This window comes from Homarus americanus, unplaced genomic scaffold, assembly GCF_018991925.1.
Source record: "Homarus americanus isolate GMGI-L3 unplaced genomic scaffold, GMGI_Hamer_2.0 scaffold30051, whole genome shotgun sequence".
Taxonomy (NCBI): Eukaryota; Metazoa; Arthropoda; class Malacostraca; order Decapoda; family Nephropidae; genus Homarus; species Homarus americanus.
Window position 1 is genome coordinate 1 of NW_024724229.1, and position 17,685 is coordinate 17,685.

General features: G+C 47.8%; 1 protein-coding gene across 1 annotated transcript; it reads right to left on the reverse strand.

The window, feature by feature from the left end:
- Positions 1-12,081: 12,081 nt before the first annotated feature.
- LOC121864090 (peptidyl-prolyl cis-trans isomerase G-like) lies at positions 12,082-16,872 on the reverse strand. The gene is made up of 9 exons (XM_042362998.1): positions 16,651-16,872; positions 16,429-16,516; positions 15,556-16,246; positions 15,136-15,373; positions 14,687-15,009; positions 14,300-14,491; positions 13,818-14,105; positions 13,380-13,642; positions 12,082-12,905 (listed from the first exon to the last, which is right to left on the reverse strand). The coding sequence occupies exons 1-9, from the start codon at positions 16,870-16,872 to the stop codon at positions 12,082-12,084; spliced, it is 3,129 nt and encodes a 1,042-aa protein (XP_042218932.1).
- Positions 16,873-17,685: the final 813 nt, after the last annotated feature.

Consider the following 17,685-nt stretch of genomic DNA (forward strand, 5'->3'; position numbering starts at 1 on the left):
TCTTGACAGAAGAGACGCGCCCTCGGCGTCTGTGTGAACAGAAAGGTAATGAAAGAGTTGATATCCCTCAATATGACCCGTTTCGGGTACAATTTGCCCAAAGCTCACATATGGCAACAGCTGTGGCCTGACTGACCCTGACTGTGGTTGCCAGCTCGTCCAAACTTGTTAGCTAGGGAAGTAGCGTTGGATAGCAGTAGAGACGGAGATCATACCATATCCATTGGAACTTCATTGTGGTGAAATGCAGTCTGTCAGGGGTGGAGTTTCTCCGGTTTCCTAGTGGAGGTTACGGTCCTAATGGGCTTATGTGTATAGCGGCCTTGTCTCGGCTATCTGGCGTGGAATATGTTCAGTGACTTAGTCATGGCGATAACACTGCCATCAGGATAACCGTTCCCCACGCTTTAGATGTGGTACAGAGTGCGTCGGGGAGTAAGTGATTGAGTGGCCATCTGTTGATATCTGTTGTGGGTGGACGGAAGTGTTTGTCACTGACTGTGTGTGTGTGCGTGTGGGGTGTGTGTGTGTGTGTGTGTGTGTGTGTGTGTGTGTGTGTGTGTGTGTGTGTGTGTGTGTGTGTGTGTGTGTGTGTGTGTGTGTGTGTGTGTGTGTGTCGTATTCTCTCGAGAGGTCTGGGATATGAAGAGGACAGTGGTGGAATAGGAAATATCCTTATCATAAAGCTTTTGAAAGAAATTTATTGTCTCTCTCTCTCTCTCTCTCTCTCTCTCATGTTTTTGTCTTTGTCTTATTATTTTAAATCTAATTCTTTCTTTCTTTCTTTCTTTCTTTCTTTCTTTCTTTCTTTCTTTCCTCTCCCCTGTCCTCCCCTCCCCTGGCCCAGAAGACTCGCCTAGTCACCCCGACAATAGACGTATCTTGGCCTGGTCTTGTACACGTAAGGAATATTGTCAATCCTTCGTCACCAGAGGCAAATTCAATCACGTCTCCTCCCTTCCCACTTTCCCTACCTCGATCCTCTCCTCCCACGATCTGTTCCTCTCCCCACGATCCCCTTCTCCTCTCCTCGGGATCCCTTATCCATGATCTCCTTCCTCGTCCACGATCCCATTCCTACCCTCCCCTTCCCTCTCTCCCCCCCCCCACGACCCTTTCCTCTCCCCACTACCCACCACCCTCCCCATCTATGATTCTGACTGTGGGGTGAAGACGTGTGCTCCTCCCTACCTTTTGTAGTTCATTCTTCAAGTATATTTTCATTCATTCATTCATTGACTCATTCATTCATTTATTCATTCACTCATTCATTCATTCATTCATTTATTTACTCATTTATTTCTTTATTTCTTTATTTCTTTATTATCTGTTATGTCTTTCTCTCATACGTAAATTTAGATCGTGTTGGTGATTATGGTTGAGTGTGTTGGTTGGTGAGAGGTTTTGGTTGTTCTGGTCTTTTAAGTGTTTGTGTGGGGAGTTGGTTGAGGGTGGTGGTTAGTCTGGAGTGGTGTGGTGGTGTGGTGTGGTGTGGTGGTGGTTGGTGTGGTGTAGTGGTTGGTGTGGTGTAGTGGTGTGGTGTAGTGGTGTGGTGGTGTGCTGGTGTGTTGGTAGTAGTGATGGTGCTAGTGGTTGGTGTGGTGTGGTGTAGTGGTTGGTGTGGTGTGGTGTAGTGGTTGGTGTGGTGTGGTGTGGTGGTGTGGTGTGTGGTGTGGTGGTGGTGTGGGTCTGGCAGTTCTCGGTAGCTAAAGGAATATCTGATGTAGTTATTGGTGGCTCGGTTTATGACACTGTTTTCTCCTCTTAGCGGTTTTATGTGGTCGAACCTTCCTCTACCTTTTGTCATTTCAGTTAGGTTGGGTTGGGTTAGGTTGGGTTGGGTTGGGTTAGGTTAGGTTGGGTTGGGTTGGGTTGGGTTGGGTTGGGTTGGGTTGGGTTGGGTTGGGTTGGGTTGGGTTGGGTTGGGTTGGGTTGGGCTGGGGAAATATTGGATATATCTATACAAGTTACCTCCCGTTGTACCTTTTGTATCCGCTATCACGTTTGGTTAGGTTAATCATGTGGCCGGATGTAACAACCAACATCACGGTTCGTCGCTCGTGCACACAGCCAGACTCCTCCACAGCCGCAAAGGCAGGGAATCCATCCTTAACGGCAGTCAATCCTGCGTGAAACAGGTCTATTCCACCCCCTCCCTAGCGCTGATTGACTACCCTACCTTCCCCCACTTCACCCCCACCTCACCCCCAGGCTGGGGACTACAAACTCATCTTTACTCCTTTAGCCAGAAGGTCGACGTCCTGTAGAAATTCACTTGTCGTTGTGAACTGCCTAATATGTGATGGCGGTGTGCTACAAAGGAATCTCCCTCTTTCTCCCCCTTCCCCCCTTCCCTCTCTTCCCCTTCTCTCTCTTTGCGTCTCCCTTTTCTCCCTCCCTCTCCTTCCTCTCTTGGCCCTTCTCTCTTCTCCCCCTTCCTCCCCTCCCTCTCACCCTGCCCCTCCCCTTCCCTCTCCCCTCCCTTCCCTCTCACCTCCTTCCCTCTCACCCCCCCCCTCCTTCCCTCTTACCCTCCCACTTCCCTCTCACCCCCTCCTTCCCTCTCATCTCTCACCCCCCAAAAACCCCACACATCGTCAATATGTTCGACTCTATTGTGAATTCAGTGAACTCCAGCCAAGCTCCAACCAGACCTTCAGCTGGTGTCGTCATACAGCTCCCAGTGGTGTTCGTCGACCAATGAATGAACGAGTTGGTTTGTTTTGACTCGTACCAAACACACACACTCACATGATTGTTTGTTTTGTTTACAGATATCACAGAGGATGGGTGTCTGGTTGTTCTCTCTCTCTTTCTCTCTCTCTCTCTCTCTCTCTCTCTCTCTCTCTCTCTCTCTCTCTCTCTCTCTCTCTCGGTAGACAAAATCAGATAAGCTGTAAGGATTATTGTCTGTTCTGTAGTGAATAATGGAGAAGTGGTGGTGATAGTGATGGTAATGTAATTGGTGATAGTGGTGATAATGTTGAGTGGTGATAGTGGTGATAATGTGGTGAGTGATAGTGGTGATAATATTGATGCATTGATAGTGGTGATAATGTGGTGGTGATAGTGGTGATAATGTGGTGGTGATAGTGGTGATAATGTGGTGGTGATGTTGGTGATAATGCCTCTTGTCTGTTGGTTTGTGTGTGCATTTTAATTACATCAGACTCTTTTTCTTTTTTTTTTTTTGGGGATTAGCCCGTCAATAGTAAGATAAACAATTGAGACCCTGCAATTGTGTGTAAATGAGGCAGAAAGTCAGATCATCAACCTGGGACTTGGTCACATATGGCAGCAGGGTCTACCATTACACAACACATTATGCTTCCAATATCTTCCCAGGCGGTAGTACCTCCCTGTTTGGTAGCTGCCTACTACCTACTACATCACTTGTCTGTTTTTGCACACACACACACACACACACACACACACACACACACACACACACACACACACACTGTAATCATCAGTGTTGTTGTGTGAAATGTTTGTTGATTAAAAAGTTGTTTTTTGTAGACAGACAGACAGACAGACAGACAGACGGTGACAGATGAATGATAGATAGATAGACAAGATGGATAAATAGACGGGTATACAGTCGGCGGGTGCCCACTGAACAAGAAGACCTGACCAGACTTTCATTGTCGACCCCCTCTCCCGTCCCCCTCCCTCTCCTTCCCCACCCTCCCCTCTCCCTCCCCTCCTCTCCCTCCTCCTCTCCCTTCCCCCTCCTCCTTCCCCCTCCTTCCTTCCCCTCCCTCTCCCTCCCTCCCCAGTCCCCAGAAGGCTCTGAGGTAAAATGGTCGCTCTCTCTCAGGCGGGTGAATAATTTAACCCTCAGATGGAATCAAAGTATCTCACCCTGACATAGAGAGACAGAAGGACATACAGACAGAGACAGAGATAAGACACACACACACACAGATAAAGAGAGACAAAGGAAAAAAGACGGACAAGTGAGCGGGGTGAGACAGACAGGAACATTTGCTTCAAGACTTCACACACACACACACACACACACACACACACACACACACACACACACACACACACACACACACACACACACACACACACACACACACACACACACACACACACACACACACACACACACACACACACACACACACACACACACACACACACGTATCTCGCTAATATGACTTAGTAACCCAGACCAGATCCTTACTCGTTCGTTAGTTTTCCGTGAGTCAGATTTATCCCCGAAATGAAAAGACTTATTTTGTTACCATAGAAATTCGTCTATTATGTAACGTGATTTATTTTATTTATTTATTTATTTATTTATTTTGTGGGTGTTTTTTGCAATTGTTTTCGTCCTGTGTAATATCTCAGGTGTGGTTTTTTTTCTTACATGGCAACACTGAAGAGGAGATGTCTCATAGGTTCTCATATGTTCATTATTTAGTCTCGTATGTGGAGATGGGGGGAATTTATCTCTCTGTCTCTCTGTCTCTCTGTCTCTCACATCTTCAGTTATTGGGAGAGAGAATCACCTCACCATCACTCAACAAGAAGAATCAACACCAAGCAAATAATGAATCACCCCCACCCACCCCTACCTCACCCCCACCCTACCTCCTCACCCACCCCACACCCTCCCTACCCTCACCCCCCACCCACCCCTACCCTCACCCACCCCTACCTCACCCCACCCCACCCCTACCCCTCCCCCTACCCTCCCTACCCTCACCCCTACCCTCTACCCTCACCCCCACCCCACCCCCCCACCCCTACCCTCACCCCCACCCTCCCCACCCACCCCTACCCTCCCCTACCCTCACCCCCACCCCACCCCTACCCTCACCCCCACCCACCCCTACCCTCACCCCTACCTCCCCTACCCTCCACCCCCTACCTCCCCTACCTCACCCCTACCCTCCCCTCCTCACCCCACCCCACCCCCCTCCCACCCCCTACCTCCTACCTCCCCCCCACCCCCCTACCCCACCCCCTACCCTCCCCTACCCCTCACCCCCTACCCTCCCCTCACCCCTCACCCCCTACCCTCCCTGCCCTCACCCCCTACCTCCCACCCCTCACCCCCACCCTCCCTACCTCACCCCCACCCTCCCCTACCCTCACCCCTCCTCCCCTACCTCACCCCTACCCTCCTCCCCCCTACCCTCACCCCCCACCCCACCCCTACCTAACCCCCCCACCTCACCCCCCACCCCCTACCCTCCCTACACCCCCCACCCACCCTACCTCCCCTACCCTCACCTCCCCTACCATCCCCTACCTCCACCCCCCCCACCCCACCCCTACCTCCCCTACCTCCCACCCCCTACCATCCCCTAATCCCCCTACCCTCACCCCCCCACCCTTCCCACCCTCCCCTCCCCACCCCACTTCCCACCCTCCCCTCACCCCCTACCATCCCCTAATCCCCTCCCCCTTCCCACCTCCCCTACCCTCACCCCCACCCACTTCCCACCCTCCCCTACCTCCCCCCCCACCCACTTCCACTCTCCCCTACCCTCACCCCCCACATCCCCTACCCCTACCCTCCCCCCTACCTCCCTCACCCCTACCATCCCTATCCTACCCTCACCCCCACTTCCACCCTCCCCTGCCCTCACCCCACCCACCCCACCTCCCTACCTCACCCCCCACCCCCAAAGTCTTAAACGTTACTGAGGAGGGACGATATTGACGAAACTCTGTCCTATAAGAATGTGGGAAGGCAGGGAGGAGGCAGGGAGGAGGAGGGGGAGGGAGGGGAGGAGGGGGAGGGGAGGAGGGGGAATTGCCAGCCAGTCTAGTTTGAAGGTTTGAAATATTTAGTCGGCATTAAAGTCTCTCTCTCTCTCTCTCTCTCTCTCTCTCTCTCTCTCTCTCTCTCTCTCTCCTCCAGCCTAGCAGATGAGCTCCTTCCTGTTTTTTTATACGTTTATTTTTATTAGGCCGAGCACTTACCATGAAGTGCCTCTCTGTTTTTTTCGTCTTAACATTTTTAACAACTAACATGACTAATGGAATTCATCAGAGGCGTCTATAAAACCTGGAAATAAGGATCGGTATAGAGGGGTTAAGTAATACTATAAGGGATCGGTATAGAGGGTTAAATGGGTGGGTATAGAGAGGTTGAGTAATAGTGTAAGGGGTCTGTATAGAGGGGAGAAATGAAGGGGTCGGTATAGAGGGGTTGAGCGGCCCTGAACACCCACATCAGCTGACCAAAGTAAACAGAGGGAATACTTACATCTCCGGGGAAAAAGGACCTAAGTGATGGAGGTTCGGAATATGCATAGGAGTTTTTCTGATTTTTTTTTCTCGTCATTTAAATTATATAGAAGGTGTGTGTGTGTGTGTATTTCTCATCCAACAACAAATAACAGACACACACACACACACACACCACCGGAAAAAATACGAAATGTTGCAAATTGTTATTAAGGTAATAATTATATTTCACAGGTGGATGCACTCAGGTAGGTCTTGTAATTAAGTTTGGGGAGGTGAGAGAGAGAGAGAGAGGGCACTACATGATCCAACTCAACTCTCTCTCTCTCTCTCTCTAACTGTTGCTGAGAGATAAAGTCAGTTATATATGACAGCTCGTAACAGTTTAGTACGCCAATCTCGCCTCTATCTACCTGTGATGGCTGTAGGGGCTGTTAGGAACATGATTAAAGGTCACTAGAGCCTAACCGGTCTGGGGGTAACAACCCACCTTTTTCATCGAGTTAATTGGCTTTTATTTATATTAAGTTATATTTAAGGTTAGAGGTGGAGAAGTAGTTAGGTTAAAGGGTAGGTTGTTAGTGGTAGGTTAGGTTAGGTTAGTATTAGGTTAGGTTAGGTTTGGAGGGAGGTTAAATTACATCTGAGGTCACCACCACTGCCTCTGGGACACACACACACACACACACACACACACACACACACACACACACACACACACACACACACACACACACACACACACACACACACACACACACACACACACACACACACCAATATTAAATTCCATGAGCGGCAGGAGCCACACACACACACACACACACACACTGCCATTGTCTGGTGGTGGTCAGGTATTTGATCTATCTTAATGAGGCCAGGTGAGGCAGGTAGTTTGGAATATCCCATACTATTTTCCCATACTAAATTCCCATACTATATCCCATACTATTCCATACTAAACTCCACACCTATTCCCACTAGCTCCCACACTATATTCCCATACTATTTTCCCATACTAAACCCATACCTATCCCACACTAGTCTCCACACCATATCCCATACTATTTTCCCCATACTAAATTCTACACTCATCCCACACTAGCTCCACCATATCCCACACTAAACCCACACTCATCCCATACTAGCTCCCATACTATATCCCCACACCATTTTCTCCCATACCAACCCACACCTATCCCATACTAGTTCCATACTATATCCCATACTATTTTCCTATACTAAACCATACTTCTATTCCCATACTAGTTTCCCACACTAGTTTCCCATACTATATTCCCATACTATTTCCTGTACTATTTCCCTATACTGTATGGTGAGTGGGGTTGATATTCTGCAGACCATTTGCTTTCCCATTATTCTCATATTGGGGTTTAATATTCCCTGTAACTTAATTTTTTTGCTCTTATTTTCAACATGGCGGACTCTGGGATTTCTTATTTTACTTTGGGAAGGAAAAAAAATTACTATTATTGCTGATATAACACAAAACCTACGCAATAATGAGGGTTTTATTTATTATTATTATTATTTTTTTTTTTACCAAGGGGGAGAAACTACGCCATATTATTGATATTAGTGAAGACAAGTAGTGGTCCCCAGTTAAAAAAATAGCGAAATGATATTGTTTTATTATTTTAAGTTAATTTTATAGGTTCAAATGTATGGGAGAGAGAGAGAGAGAGTCAGTCACACATTGAAACGAGACATAATGACCCACATGTGTTCTCGTCGTCACAACAGTATCGCCTCACCTCCTGGGCTGGCTACATGTTACTCTGTCATGTCCGTGATAGCAACTCTCGTTCTGACTAAAGTTGATCAGTTTAATGGGCTGTATATGTCAAGGTGGGCTGTCTACGTACGTGTCTCTAATATCTGGTTAATTGACTTGGGTGTATATTTTTCACTTTTCACCTTGGTATTGCATTGATTTTACCTTGATTTTACCTGAGCTACCTTGATATTACCTGGAGTTCCCTTGTTATTACCTGAGCTTACCTTGATATTACCTGGGCTTACCTTTGATATTACCTGGAGTCCTTGATATTACCTGGGGTACTTTGATATTACCTGATTCTTGATATTACGGTGGTCATCCAGACAGACAGGATGCTTTGTGTATGTCTGTCGGTGACCTTAACCCTCCTCCTCCCCCACCACCAGCAGATAGTTCAGGTTTATGATCATGACTCTCGTATGTCAGGTTGTCGCGTTAAAATAATTATCTAGATATTTCTTGTCCTCTGCAGCATGTGTGTGTGTGTGTGTGTGTGTGTGTGTGTTACTTTGTTGAAGAGTTTATTATTATTAGTCTATCTTACTTTTGCTTTCCCACACGGCTTTAATAATAATAATAATAATAATAATAATAATAATAATAAATACTGTAATGACTAAAACTTAACGTATCGGCGTCAGGTGGTGTTGTGTACAATATTCCGGACGTTTGATCGATCTCTTGCCAGCGTTATTGAATCGCCAATTTATTACACGTGATATATATTAATACTGGCAATATATACAGTCGCCTTTCACTTAGACCTGGTACAGTGGCTGGTGCGTTTTGGTGAAATGTGGCACCTCTATTTGTTTTACAGCGTATTAATCAATCATAAGGACTGAAGTACTCTCCCAAAACACCACTGAGAAAGTCATTACACCAAGCACTAATAATTCTCTATACTTACTCATTATTCTCTATATCAAGTGACTCGTAAAACATCAACAAGAACAATCATCCAATCAGGTATTTTTTTCTCCTTCCCAAACGCAATTTACTATTTTCTATATCCACGTCAAACAACCATTCTTCAGTAAACAGCCCTGTAAACACTCCATCAAACAAGTAAACACTGAATATAATTGCCGCTGTGTTTAGAATATTGTAATACTTATTTGGTCAATGTGTGTGTGTGTGTGTGTGTGTGTGTGTGTGTGTGTGTGTGTGTGTGTGTGTGTGTGTGTGTGTGATGGAGGAAGAATGTTTTTGTTCACTACCATCTCACCTTAACTACTACCTGCCCTGCCTAACCCTGACCACAACCAACCCTGCCCCGCCTCTCCCTGCCCCGCCTCACCCTGCCCCGCCTCACCCTGCCCAACCCTGCCCTGCCTCACGCTTTGGTAATCGAATGCAAATATATTCTGCTGAACAAGGCAATTCCGAGATGCTTGATTGTCCAGATAACGCTGGCGTAATCCTCACTAGATGTAATCATGTTTGGTGTGTGGATGTGTGGATGACTGTTTGGATGTGAGTGATTGTCAGCATGTGAGGATGATTTTATAGTTGGATCTGTGGATGATTGTGCGGATGTGTTGGATGATTGTCTGGATGTGTTGGATGATTGTCTGGATGTGGATGACTGGATGTGTAGATGATTGTTTGGATGAGTGTATAGATGTTTGGATGAGTGTCTATGTGGATAACTGATATGTGGATGACGGTGTTTGGATGTTTGAGCCAATAGACTTGGCAAGAATAATCACACACACACACACACACACACACACACACACACAGGAGAGGGGATATATCACCTGTAATTAGTAATGCTCAGGTACTAAAGGGGGTAATTGGTACCTGCTCGATAGGTGGGTTAGGTTAGAACAGTCTAGGTTAGATTATAGTCCCTTAAACCACTATGCTCCCACATAAAACAACAACTGGGATAATATATAAACCTGCTACAGTACATTAAACCATGAGCCTTCTTATACCATCCTAAACCTCGTCTTGTATTCATTGACTTCCTGGTCCATCTTGAATTCCTGCTCGATTTTGTCTCCCTGGTCGATCTTAACTCTGGTGGTCGATCTTGACTTCTGGTCGATCTTTACTCCCTGGTTGATCTTGACTCTGGTCGATCTTAACTCCCTGGTGGTCGATCTTGACTTCTGGTCGATCTTTACTCCCTGGTTGATCTTGACTCCTGGTCGATCTTAACCCTGGTGGCGATCTTGACTCCTGGTCGATCTTTAACTCCTGGTTGATCTTACTCCCTGGTCGATCTTGGACTCCTGGTTGATCATGACTCCTGGTTGATCTTGGACTCTGGTCGATCTTACCCTGGTTGATCATGACTCCTGGTTGACTTGACTCTGGTTGATCTTGACCCTGGTTGATCTGACTCTGGTTGATCTTGACTCCTGGTTGATCATGACTCCTGGTCGATCTTAGCTGCCTGGTTGATCTTGACTGGTCGATCTTAACTCCCTGGTGGTCGATCTTGACTCTGGTCGATCTTTACCCCTGGTTGATCATGACTCCTGGTCGATCTTGACTCCTGGTCGATCTTGAGTCCTGGTCGATCTTGACTCCTGGTCGATCTTTACTCCTGGTCGATCTTGACTCCTGGTTGATCATGACTCTGGTCGATCTGACTCCCTGGTCGATCTTGACTCCTGGTCGATCTTGACCCTGGTCGATCTTTACTCCCAGTTGATCATGACCTCTCGATCTTGACTTTGGTCGATCTGACTCCGTCGATCTTGACTCCTGGTCGATCTTGACTCTGGTCGATCTTTACCCCTGGTTGATCTTTACCCTGGTTGATCATGACCCTGGTCGATCTTGACTCCTTGGTCGATCTTTACCCCTGGTTGATCATGACCCTGGTCGATCTTGACTCCTGGTTGATCTTGACTCCTGGTCGATCTTTACTCCCCGGGTTGATCATGACTCCTGGTCGATCTTTACCCCATGTTGATCTGACTTCTCGATCTTAACTCCTGGTCGATCTTGACTCTGGTCGATCTTGACTCTGGCTGATCATGAGCTTGGTCGATCTTTACTCCTGGTCGATCTTTAATTCCTGGTGATTTTGACCCTGGTCGATCTTTCATTCTGGTTTGACTCCTGGTCGATCTTTACCCCATGGATCATGACTCTGGTCGATTTTGACTCCTGGTCGATCTTTACTCCTGGTCGATCTTTACTCCTGGTTGATCTTTACCCTGGTCATCTTTACCCCTGGTTTATCATGACTTCGTCGATCTTGACTCTGGTCGATCTTGACTCTGTCGATTCTTGACCTTGGTTGATCTTGACTCCTGGTTGATCATGATTCTGGCTGATCACTGTCGATTTTTGACTTGGTCGATCTTTACTCCTGGTCGATCTTTACCCCTGCTGATCTTTACTCCGGTTGATCTTTACCCCTGGTTGATCTGGCGACTCTGGTCGATCTTTGACTCTGGTCGATCTTGACTCCTGGTCGATCTTTTGACTCCCTGGTCGATCTTTACCCTGGTTGATCTTGACTCTGGTCGATCTTTACCCTGGTTCATCTGACCTCGTCGATCTTGACTCCTGATCTTGATCCTGGTCGATCTTATTTCTTGGTTGATCTCTACTCCCTGGTTGATCATGACTCCTGGTCGATTTTGACCCTGGTCGATCTTTACTCCTGGTCGATCTTTACCCCTGGTTGATCTTTACCCTGGTTGATCTTTACTCCTGGTTGATCTTGACTCCCTGGTCGATCTTGACTCCTGGTCGATCTTGACTCCTGGTTGATCTTGACTCCTGGTTGATCTTGACTCCTGGTTGATCTTGACTCTGGTCGATCTGACTCCCTGGTCGATCTTAACTCCCTGGTCGATCTTGACCTGGCTGATCTTGACTCTGGTCGATCTTAACTCCCCCCCACGGCTCACTTTTTGCTGGTCGTTGACTCATGTCTGGTTGACTCCTGTTGATTTACCCTGTCTCCCCGGTATCTTCCCGTTGGCTCTTATACCATCTTGACCCCGTCTTGATCTTGACTCCTGGTCGATCTTGACTTCCTGCCCATCTTGACTCCTGGTCGATCTTTACTCTGGGTCGATCTACCTGGTCGATCTTTACTCCCTGGTTGATCTTGACCCTGGTCGATCTTGACCCCAGGTCGATCTTGACTCTGGTCTGATCTTCTCTCTGGTCGATCTTGACTCTGGTCGATCTTGACCTCTGTGGTCGATCTTGACTTGGTCGATTCTTACTCCCTGGTTGATCTTGTACCCCTGGTCGATCTTGACTCCTGGTTGATCTTGACTCCTGCTGGATCTGACTCCTGGTCGATCTTTACTCCCCTGGTTGATCTTGACTTGCCGATCTTGACTCCGCTGATCTTGACTCTGGTCGATCTGACTCTGGTTGATCTTGACTGGTTGATCTTGACTCTGGTCGATCTTTGCTCCTGGTGATCTTGACTCTCTGGTCGATCTTGACTCCTGGTCGATCTTGACTCCTGGTCGATCTTTACCCCTGGTTGATCTTGACTCTGGTCGATCTTGACTCCTGGTCGATCTTGACTCTGGGTCGATCTTGACCTGGTCGATCTTGACTTCTGGCCGATCTGACTTCTGGGTTGATCTTGACTCTTCGATCTTGACTTGGGTCGATCTTGACTTCTTGGTCGATCTTGACCTTGGTCGATCTTTACTCCCGGTTGATCTGACTCTGGTCGATCTTGACTCCCTGGTCGATCTTGACTCCCTGGTCGATCTTGACTTGGTCGATCTTGACTCCTGGTCGATCTTTACTCCCTGGCTGATCTTGACTCCCGGTGGATCTTGACTCTGGTCGATCTTGACTTTCGATCTTGGCTGCCACTCTGGTCGATCTTGACTCTGGTTGATCTTGACCTGGCCGATCTTGACTCTGGGCTGACTGCTACTCTGGCGATCTTACTCCCCATGCCGATCTTGACCCTGTCGATCTTAACCCCTGGTCGATCTTGACTCTTACCATCTTGACCATTTGACTTGACTCTGTCGATCTTTGACCTCAATGGATCTTGACTCCTGATTTTGACTTGGGTCGATCTTTACTCCTGGTCGATCTTGACTCTTGGTCGATCTTTACTCCTGGTGATCTGACTCCGGTCGATTTTTGACTCCTGGTCGATCTTTACTCCCTGGCTGATCTTTACCCTGGTTGATCTTTACCCTGGTCGATCTTTACTCCCTGGTTTATCATGACTCTGGTCGATCTTGACTCTGGTCGATCTTGACTCCCTGGCGATCTTGACTCCTTGGTTGATCTTGACTCCTGGCTGATCATGACTCCGGTTGATCATGACTGGTCGATTTTGACTCTTGGTCGATCTTTACTCTGGTCGATCTTTACTCCTGGTCGATCTACTCTGGCTGATCTTTACTCTGGCTGATCATGACTCTGGGTCGATCTTGACTTCTGGTCGATCTTGACTCTGGTCGATCTTGACTTGGTCGATCTTTCATTCTGGTTGATCTTGATCCTTGGCGATCTTTACCCTGGTTGATCTTGATTCTGGTCGATCTTGACTCGGTCGATCTTGACTCCTGGTCGATCTTGACTCCCTGGTTGATCTTGACTCCGGTTGATCTTGACTCTGGTGATCTTGACTCCTGGTTGATCTTGACCCTGGTCGATCTTTTACTCCTGGTCGATCTTTACCCTGGTTGATCTTTACTCCTGGTGATCTTTACTCCTGGTTATCTGACTCTGGTCGACTTGACCTGGTCGATCTTGACTCCTGGTCGATCTTGACTCTGGTTATCTTGACTCCTGGTTGATCATGACTCCTGGTCGATCTTGACCCCTGGTCGATCTTAACCTCTGGTCGATCTTGACCTGGTTGATCTTGACTCTGGTCGATCTTGACTCCAGTGATCTTGACTCTGGTTGATCACTCTGGTTGATCTTGACTCCGGTCGATCTTGACTTGATCTTTACTCCTGGTTGATCTTTACTCCTGGTTGATCTTGACTCCTGGTTGATCTTGACTCCGGTTGATCTTGACTCCCCGGTCGATCTTGACTCTGCCCATCTTGACTCCTGGTCGATCTTTACTCCTGGTGATCTTGACTCCTGGTCGATCTTAACTCCTGGTTGATCTTGACTCCTGTTGATCATGACTCCTGGTCATCTTAGCTGCCTGGTTGATCTTGACTCCTGGTCGATCTTAACTCCTGGTGGTCGATCTTGACTCCTGGTCGATCTTGGCTCCTGGTGGTCAATCTTGACTACCTGGTGGTCGATCTTGACCCTGGTGGTATCTTGACTCCTGGTGGTCGTCTTGACTCCTGGTCGTCTTACTCCTGGTGGTCGACTCCTGGTCGATCTTCTCTGGTGGTCGTCTTAACTCCTGGTGGTCGATCTTGACTCCCTGGTGGTGATCCTGACTCCTGGTCGATCTTACTCCTGGTGGTTGATCTTGCTCCTTCGATCTTTACTCCTGGTCGATCTTTTACTCCCTGGTTGATCTTTACTCCTGGTCGATCTTTGCTCCTGGTTTATCACGACTCCTGGTCGATCTTGGCTCCTGGTCATCTGGCTCCTGGTCGATCTTGACTCCCTGGTTGATCTGGCTCCTGGTTGTCGTGACTCCTGGTTGATCATGACTCTGGTCGATCTTTACTCCTGGTCGATCTTTACTCCTGGTTGATCTTTGCTCCTGGTTGATCTTTGCTCCTGGTTGATCACGGCTCCTGGTCGATCTTGACTCCTGGTCGTCTTGACTCCTGGTCGATCTTGGACTCCTGGTTGATCTTGACTCCTGATTGATCGGCTCCTGGTCGATCTTGACTCCTGGTCGATCTTACTCCTGGGTCGATCTTGACTCTGGTCGTCTTTACTCTGGTTGATCTTGGCTCCTGGTCGATCTTAACTCCTGGTTGATCTTGACTCCTGGTTGATCTTGACTCCCCGGTCGATCTTGACTCCCCGGTCGATCTTGGCTCCTGGTCGATCTTTACTCCCTGGTTGATCTTGCTCCTGGTCGATCTTCTCCTGGTTGATCTTGACTCCTGGTTGATCATGACTCCTGGTCGATCTTAGCTGCCTGGTTGATCTTGACTCCTGGTCGATCTTAACTCCTGGTGGTCGATCTTGACTCTGGTCGATCTTAGCTCCTGGTGGTCAATCTTGACTACCTGGTGGTCGATCTTGACTCCTGGTGGTCGATCTTGACTCCTGGTGGTCGTCTTGACTACCTGGTCGATCTTAACTCTGGTGGTCGATCTTGACTCCTGGTCGATCTTCCTGGTGGTCGTCTTACTCCCGTGGTCGATCTTGACTCCTGGTGGTCGATCTTGACTCCTGGTCGATCTTAACTCCCTGGTGGTTGATCTTGACTCCTGGTCGATCTTTACTCCTGGTCGATCTTTACTCCTGGTTGATCTTTACTCCTGGTCGATCTTTACTCCTGGTTTCTCGACTCCTGGTCGATCTTGACTCTGGTCGATCTTGGCTCCTGGTCGTCTTGACTCCCTGGTTGATCTTGACTCCTGGTTGATCTGACTCTCTGGTTGATCATGACTCCTGGTCGATTTTGACTCCTGGTCGATCTTTACTCCTGGTCGATCTTTACTCCTGGTTGATCTTTACTCTGGTTGATCTTTACTCCTGGTTGATCAGCTCCCTGGTCGATCTTGACTCTGGTCGATCTTGACTCCTGGTCGATCTTGGCTCCTGGTTGATCTTGACTCTGATTGATCATGACTCCTGGTCGATCTTGACTCCTGGTCGATCTTAACTCCTGGTCGATCTTGACTCTGGTTGATCTTGACTCTGGTCGATCTTGACTCCTAGTTGATCTTGACTCCTGGTTGATCACTTGACTCCTGGTTGATCTTGACTCCTGGTCGATCTTGACTCTCCCTGGTCGATCTTTACTCCCTGGTTGATCTTTACTCCTGATTGATCTTGACCTCCTGGTTGATCTTGACTCCTGGTTGATCGGCTCTGGTTGATCTTGTCCCTGGTTGATCTTGACTCTGGTTGATCTTGACTCCTGGTTGATCTTTACTCCTGGTTGATCTTGACTCCTGGTCGATCTTGACTCTGGTCGATCTTGACTCCTGGTGATCTTGACTCCTGGTTGATCTTGACTCCTGGTCGATCTTGGCTCCTGGTCGATCTTTACTCCTGGTCGATCTGCTCCTGGTTGATCTTGACTCCTGGTCGATCTTAAGTCCTGGTTGATCTTGACTCCTGGTTGATCATGACTCTGGTCGATCTTAGCTGCCTGGTTGATCTTGACTCCTGGTCGATCTTAACTCCTGGTGGTCGATCTGACTCCTGGTCGATCTTGGCTCCTGGTGGTCAATCTTGGCTACCTGGTGGTCGATCTTGACTCCTGGTGGTCGATCTTGACTCCTGGTGGTCGATCTTGCTCCCTGGTCGATCTTGACTCCTGGTGGTCGTCTTGGCTCCTGGTGGTCAGTCTTGACTCCTGGTGGTCGTCTTGACTCCTGGTGGTCGATCTTGACTCACTGGTGGTGATCTTGACTCCCTGGTGGTCGATCTTGACTCCTGGTGGTCGATCTTGACTCCTGGTGGTCGATCTTAACTCCTGGTGGTCGATCTTGACTCCTGGTGGTCGATCTTGACTCCTGGTCGATCTTAACTCCTGGTGGTTGATCTTGACTCCTGGTGGTCGATCTTACCTGGTGGTCGATCTTGACTCCCTGGTGGTCGATCTTGACTCTGGTGGTCGATCTTGACTCCTGGTCGATCTTAACTCCTGGTGGTCGATCTTGGCTCCTGGTGGTCGATCTTAACTCCTGGTGGTCGATCTTGACTCCTGGTCGATCGTCTATGCTTGCAAATGGCCGGCTGCTGGGTGCAGCAGCAGGTGTCGTAAACGGGATGGTGTAACTTTCATCCATCTTCATTGAGTAAATTGAATAGACCATCAGAGATAATTAGTAGTCAGGCCTCCCCAATCAGGTAGAGAAAACTATACAGACCCCCTCTCTTCCTCCTCTCTACCTCGACCCTCCTCCACCTCTACCCACCTGGTGACAATACCCTCTCCTCCCACAACCTACCTTCCGGCCTACCCGTTCCCCACTACCCCACAGAGCAATTTGGCCCTTGGAAAATGGGCCAACCATTTTCTCAACGAATCGTGTACGAAATGAGAGAAAAAAAAGACCCACACACACCACACACACACACACACACACACACACACACACACATTATTCTGGCAATGTGTTCTAGATTGACTTTCCTATTTGTACACAAGTTCAAAGTTGACTGTACCTGAACCTCTCTTGGCAGTAGTTCCCGACATTTAGATCACCACTGTTACTATTTTTTTTTATAGTAATGACCAAAGTTTTATAATATTGAACAATATTCGAAATATATAGACACATAATAAAAATAAATCATTGGAATAAAAGTAGAGTTGTTTTACAAGAGGATAAAATCTTCTGTTGTTTTAGTGACCAGCCGGTTTTTTGGGGGCTTTTTTTTTTTTTTTTTTTTTAAGTAAAATGAGTTCATCAACAATATCTTTCGAATATTTGCTCACGAGTTTGGCAAAAGTAGAAATTGGTTTTATAAAGTTTTCCTCCGATTGCATATTAATTATTTTCAATTTGCATTTTTTTTTACCAGTTTACCTTCCTTCCTCCTCCCTCCAGGTCAAAAGAGCCATAAACGTGATGGTGCTTAATGCATGTGGCTTCTAG